This window comes from Arachis hypogaea, chromosome 15 (genome assembly GCF_003086295.3).
Source record: "Arachis hypogaea cultivar Tifrunner chromosome 15, arahy.Tifrunner.gnm2.J5K5, whole genome shotgun sequence".
NCBI classification, from domain to species: domain Eukaryota; kingdom Viridiplantae; phylum Streptophyta; class Magnoliopsida; order Fabales; family Fabaceae; genus Arachis; species Arachis hypogaea.
The window spans coordinates 2,413,007-2,419,692 of NC_092050.1; the positions used below are offsets into that span (position 1 = coordinate 2,413,007).

General features: G+C 31.5%; 1 protein-coding gene across 3 annotated transcripts; it reads right to left on the reverse strand.

Annotated features, from left to right (window-relative positions):
- LOC112747538 (uncharacterized) lies at positions 1–4,596 on the reverse strand. Of its 3 annotated transcripts, none has more exons than XM_025795590.3 (4): positions 3,644–4,596; positions 1,407–1,462; positions 1,127–1,316; positions 1–528 (listed from the first exon to the last, which is right to left on the reverse strand). In XM_025795590.3, exons 1-4 carry the CDS (start codon positions 4,349–4,351, stop codon positions 175–177), a joined length of 1,308 nt encoding a protein of 435 aa, XP_025651375.1. In that variant the 5' UTR covers positions 4,352–4,596; the 3' UTR covers positions 1–174. The 3 variants fall into 3 exon arrangements, with proteins under 3 accessions (XP_025651375.1, XP_025651374.1, XP_025651373.1); XM_025795589.3 differs by having other exon boundaries at positions 1–525; positions 1,127–1,319; XM_025795588.2 differs by having other exon boundaries at positions 1,127–1,319.
- Between the last annotated feature and the right edge of the window lie 2,090 nt (positions 4,597–6,686).

Consider the following 6,686-nt stretch of genomic DNA (forward strand, 5'->3'; position numbering starts at 1 on the left):
TGAAAAGAAAGGAGAATAATTAACATACCAAAATAAGTAGATCTGGCATGATTTCATTTTACAGGGATATCCAGCTACCACTTTTATGCATTGAAACATATACATAGCAAAATAAGATAATTTGGTTAGATTTAGAGTGGTGAGGTGAGACTTCCTAAAAGTCACTTAAAGACTCTATTGAACAAAAGGGTATCTAGAAATGTAATATTCTCTTACACGTGATGCACCATCCCTTGCCAGAATCCCCTCAAGATCACCAATGATTCTGGCCAACCATATCTCCAAATTCCGCTGGATCTCTTTCAAGTTGTTCCTGATCGAGTCCAGCGACCGCCTTGCAGTTGGCATGGTCTCGCTCCTTAGCTCGTCCCTGTAATGGCTCTTCCCAATTTCAGTTTGCAAACCCATCAGTTTCTGTCCGGTTTCAGATGCGCCCTGCTGAAGCCGAAATGCTTCAAGTAAGAACTCCGTTTGGGTTTGTGCTCGAAATTCTGAACTGAGGGAGGGTTCGGAGGGATCACTACCCTGCTGGAAAAAAGGTGATGTCAGCAATGAACAAGCTTGACACAAGCCTGTTGTTTTGCAGAAACATACATGCAAAGTAGTTGCAGCCAACTTCAAAGTCAACTTTCTTCATGTTGCATCATGCTTGCAAGAATTGAACTCAGATTTTGATGTCTGCCTTAATTATATGCACACATTATAACAATGTAGCCTATGATTTCCTATTTCTGGGATCAATCACGGTTCACAAAAAGAATAGAACTTAACAAACACTAATTTTGAATAGACATCATTGACAGTAAGCTTTCCCCAACCACCAGACAGACATTTGCTTTATCTGTTTATCCAATGCACTTAATTGTAGCACATGCATAAAACATGGTATGTACTCATACAGACAACCATTAATTATATAAGCTGATTTTTATCAGAGTTTCTCCATTAATTATATACAGTTCTGATCGGACTGCTAACATTTCAAAATACGTAGGTGGCTGACTTTAAATGATTGGAGAATGTAGTATTTTTACATAAAAGGGATAATTCAAATCCCAATTTATGGATTAATTACTAGTTGCAAGATTAGGGGGTGAACTTGAAGCTTGAGGCTAGAGTTACTTACTATTCTCCTGCATAAATCATCAATCTTTTCTGAAAGCACTTGATATCTCTTGGTCTGCTTCTTTATTAAGGACGACACTTTGGATAGATCACTCTTACTGATCTTCTCCAAATTCAATAATTCCTGTTCAAGTAATTTGAGTTTAGAGGACACTCCCGCAGAATCACCTTCTACCTTCCAAGGGGACTCCCTTCTGGACCAAGAAAACTCACCCTCGATTAGTTGCAGATTAATGCCAATGCAACAGAAATTATCAATGTTAGGGTTACCAACTATTTACCTTGCCACAAAATGCTTGGTATTGTACATAGATTCAAGGGATTCATACTGTACATCCTGCAAGAGTAAACATCTACTGTTCAGAAATTGACAAAATGACTGATCAACAACATGTTCATATGAATTGCCAAGCAAATTTCAGTCAATGGACTTTCATAAACACTTAAATTGCTTTCAGGATATCCCATGTGATTAAACATTTAATTGATAACTACTCAATTTTTATTGCTTTCAGACCATCCCTTCTGATATAACTACTCCTTTTAATTGCTTTTAGTTTTATGGCATCCTATGCCAATGGATTTATGGCTTTGAGAGGCTCAGAAGAGGCATCTTTCAGATCCAAATAATTCAATCCTAGGTCCATTACAACAAAGAAAAACACGAAGTAATTTACTACTTATTTTATGTGCAAGATGCAATCTAAAATCAAATTAAAAAATGGTAAACTAAAGTCGACCTTCCCGAAAAAGGTGATATTAATATATGAAATCCCTTGATCCTTTATGCCTACATGCCTAAACTGACCTGAGTGTCATGTTTGGTAGGGAAATTCAGTGTCATATTTTGCAAAATAAAGTGATATTGTGTGTTGTATAAAACCTAGTGATACAAATGAACGGGTGTGTATCCTCAAGAGAGTTTGCTGTAATTCACACACACAAATTTACCAAAGGAGACACCAATAATGTTAGAGCTCTACGGAACATATCACCCCTTATGGGGATTTCACATATATTCTCAATCCTACAAGCAACATTGTCACTTTGTCAGTACCTTTTACCACAGCTTTATCCAAATATATTAATCCAAGGAGGTAAAAATTTTTCATAGAGGAACGTATGAGTTAGTAATTAATAGGCATGACAACCACAAGCGCAACAAGCAACCGGGAGAATGATACCCCTAGATTTCAGCACTAGATAAGAAAAAGTGATCATCGCCTCTGCTGAAAGTAAAGTGGACCAACCATGCAAATAGCAACACCAACGTAACAGTAACACCACATAACAGTACCAAAAGTGATACAAGAGAAAAGAAAAGATGGGGGTGCAAAAGCAGACAAATAACACATGGATGCACGGCTCCACCATCATGAACCATTACGAAACCAAAACCAACTCCATCTGAACTTGATAGGAAAAAATAAGACCCTTTTAGGACCCATTAAAAAAGGCAACATCTTTATCTTTCAGTAGAAGAAATGAAGCAAGAAAGTCAAGCCTAAAACACAGTTTTTTGCTGTACTAAGCACCAACACAAACACACGTCTCCTCAGAAAAAATAAAAAACCACTAGCTTGAAAAACTGGGTTAAAAGAATATAAGCTGTGGTAAAAGGAATAGGATACTGTGTTTCCCGAGCCAGTCCAAAAGTTGATAATGATCTTTCGTTAACAAAAATAATAATAATACCAATAAAGGGGGTGTCACTTTATGCGGTGAACCACACTGTAATAAGTTAATATTCATACCATATAAAAATACAAAATCCCTCCCCCACTTTAATTATTGGCTTGACTGTGGATAGCCTTGTAAAGGAAAATTATAGAGAACAAACTACAACATAATCCAACTTCAATTAATTTTTTGTATTTTTAGTTTTAAAATTTAAAAAATTAAGATAGTGAGAAGTTTTTTTTTTTATAATAAACCTCGTGTTTTTCATCTAGTTGACTGTAGTTGGTTTCCTAAGAAGACTGCCTTATAAATAATAACTAAATTGATAATATTAATATGATAAAGCTTACTTTATTTATCATTTATTAATTATTAATTATTAATAATTAATAATTAATAAATACTAAATAAAATAAATTCAAACCTTTTTGATTAATTATTTTTTTGTTATCAAATATTTTTAAACGAATAAATAACAATTAAAAATAATCAAGGGTTCTAATTATCAATCTGAATTCTTAACTACAGTATCAAAGCAGCAGTGTCAATGTCCAACCCTTAATAAATTCCTTAAACATCTCCTAACTAGTAAATCTCTCTCTCTCTCTCTCTCTCTCTCTCTCTCCTCAGTATTTAGGAATATTTTCAGATAAAACAACATAATTATGCTTAATTATGCATTATGATATCACAAATTATGTCAAGAGACACGTCACTAAAAGACTTAAGAACAATAATAATTGACATTAATTTTGGTTTAAGGAAGGGGAAAAAGGTAAAAAACAAAATAAAATAAAATACGAAGAAGATGGAAGAGGAGGAGGAAATTTGAAGGAACCTGGAAAAGGGAAGTTTTTTCCGCCCAGAATTTGGAAGATGCAGAAGCCATAAACTCAGAATCAAAACCATTTCCAAGAAACTCCATAAACCCACCACCATGTCCATGATGCGATGCATGTTCATTCTCATGCGCATAACCAACAACTTCATCTTCCTCCACCACACTCTCTTCTTCTTCTTCTTCTTCTTCTTCTTCCTCCTCCTCCTCCTCCTCTTTCTTGAACCACTCTCTACTATTCCCCGCGACCACACCGTAACTCTCCCTGCTCCCGCACCCACCGAACCTCTCCTCCGCCTCAACCTTCTCCCCATTTCTGACCCTCGACCTCGACATGAAGCTCATTACCTCGTCCCTCTCTTTCTGGAGCTCGGTGAGGGTTCCGCGGAGGCGTGAGATTTCATCGGCGGCGGCGTCGATCTGGCGAAGGAGTCGCTTCTCCTCTTGCTGCCAGGCGTTGCGGTGAGAGGCGAAGATCTCGACGACTCTAGCGTTGGCTTTGGAGTCTTCTTGCCTCCTCCACCGCATTTCTCTGAGGTCTGCTTGGAGCTTGTGAACGAGAGAGACAGTGTTCTTGGGGAGTTGGGCCAGGAATAGGCCCAGGCCCAGGCCCAGGTAGATTGAGATGAGCTTCTTCATGTTACGACGCTCCTCGTCTTGTCTAAGTAGTGGCGGTGGTGGCGGTTGTTGGTCCTCTTCCTCTGCCATTTGGGAATAATTATTTTAATTTTGAAGGTGGTTAGTGGTTAGTGTGGAATCTGTAACAGAAAAAAGATGGCAAAGAGAGTGCAGAGTGCTGAGTGAAGCTAAGTAAGTTAGCTACAAGCTACTACTACACAGAAAAAAGAACATTGCCTTTTTGTCATTTCTCTTTCTCTTTCTCTTTCTCTTTCTCTTTCTCTCTCTGCTCTGGGTAAACACTTCCTAACCCCTATCTCTCTATAAGATATTTTAATTCTACTATTTTCATATTCATAATATTAAGAGAAATGTTAACGACTATTATTTAGTCGTTAATTTAAATTTTTTATTTTAAATTTAATAATATATTTTATTTTTAATAAAATAATATTTTAAAATTAAAATTAACAAAAAAATCAATTTTATAATTAAAATGATACACTTTTTGTGGTAAAAAATAAATTTTCTACTTATCAAAATGGCAATTTACATTTACTCATTATTTTACATTTTTAATAAATCATAAATTAATATATATATTTCTTTTTCTTGGAAAAAGTTCCCAGAGATCGAGAAGTGACAGATCCCCGAATCAGATTAGATTGACACTAATGTCTGCCGAACAGAGACTATATTAGTATTGATTTCCTTGATTTTTCTTTTCAGTCTTAATTATTTTATATATGATGAATGAAACTGTTACTATTTGCAAAATAAAAAATATCATTATTCATGATTTTATAAATTATATTTTTTTAATTAAAAGATTAAAATCATGACTCATAATTTTTTTGTCTTATTTAAAATTATAATTCATAATTTTTGTTAATTTTTTTATTTTTTATCTTATTTAAAATTATTACTCACAATTTCTTTTTATTTTATATAATTACATTACACTAAAATATTATAATATTAATGAAAAAATATCAATAATAATTCAATATAAAAAATAGTCTTTTTTATTTTTGTAATTTTTTTGCTAAAAAATTTGGATACGGAAGTAGAATGAGTAATATATCTTAATGTGGTAATTTTTTGTATTTTTTAAGATTATGGGAGGTACAGAAATCAGACCCTCTAATTTGTGTTTAAAAAATTTTAAAAATTTGGAGTACACAAATCGGACTCATTAATTTGTGTTAAAAAAATTAAAAAAATTTAGAATACATAAATGGGATATGTGTACTCCAAATTTTTTTAATTTTTTCAACACAAATCGGACTGTCCGAATCCAATTTCTATACTTTTTAAAAATAAGACAGTCCGATTTATACTTCGTACATTAAATCATCCCACATTTTAAAAAAATATCACAATAAATCACAATTTAAAAAAATACTATTATTAATCCAATATTAAAAATAAAAAAAGTGTCATTCTTTAGTTTCACAAGTTAATAATTAATTTATTGTAAATTTAATTTTTATTTACAAATTTTTTGTTAACTAATAAATTAATATATATAACATGAGTTTTAATTTTTTATATTTAATATTTAAATAAATAAATAAATTATTGAATCAACATAAATTAGTGTTAATTTCCTTAGTTGAAATAGTATTTTTTTTATGTATTGAAAATGAACACGATGGGGTTGTAGCTACTTTAACTGTGACTTTAAATATTGACGTAATTGCAATGAAATGAATTTAGAGAGAGACAACCTCTCTGCCCTAAATCTCAATTCCTCTCTGTCCGGAATCTTCAACAGTCAACACCAACTCCAAAAACCACCTCTAATCTTAACACTTCCCTTATTTATTTATCTTTTTAAAACACACTTGGTCCTATCAAATTTAGGAAATTATAGGTAAATAATAAAAATATTAAATAATATAAATAATAAATATATTAGATATTTATTTTATTTAGTGTATGAATAGCTATTTTAATAATAAAATTTAGGTAAATAATTTAGAGATATAATATGTTTTTATTTGATTAGTGATTGTTCATATTGTTTAAGATAATCATTATTTACTTAATATTTTTTTAAATTTCAAGACCAATGTTATGGGATTGATTATTTAATTTTTATATTTATTATAAATTAAATATGATATTAAGTTATAATTAATTTAATATATTTTATATAAAATATAATATAAAAATATAATTTAATTTAATATATTTTATACCAAACCCAATACAAATATTTAATTCAACCATAAATATATGTCAATTCATAAAAAAACATAATTTAAAGATAATCTATCTAAAATGCACAGTAAAAATACCAGAAATTATTTTAATATAAAAATAAATATAATATTTTGATTGAATATTGATATTTAAAGTGTATTATAATATTGTAAAAATTATTCAACATATTTTTGCGTATTGACCAAAATATTGCCAT

Coding starts and splice junctions, on each gene's coding strand:
- LOC112747538 (XM_025795588.2), bottom strand. CDS start 4,351: ATGGCAGAGGAAGAGGACCAACAACCGCCACCACCGCCACTACTTAGA. Junction 1,463..3,643: donor AAAAAACTTCCCTTTTCCAG/GTTCCTTCAAAT, acceptor TTACTCTTGCAG/GATGTACAGTATGAATCCCT. Junction 529..1,126: donor ATGATTTATGCAGGAGAATA/GTAAGTAACTCT, acceptor CCTTTTTTCCAG/CAGGGTAGTGATCCCTCCGA.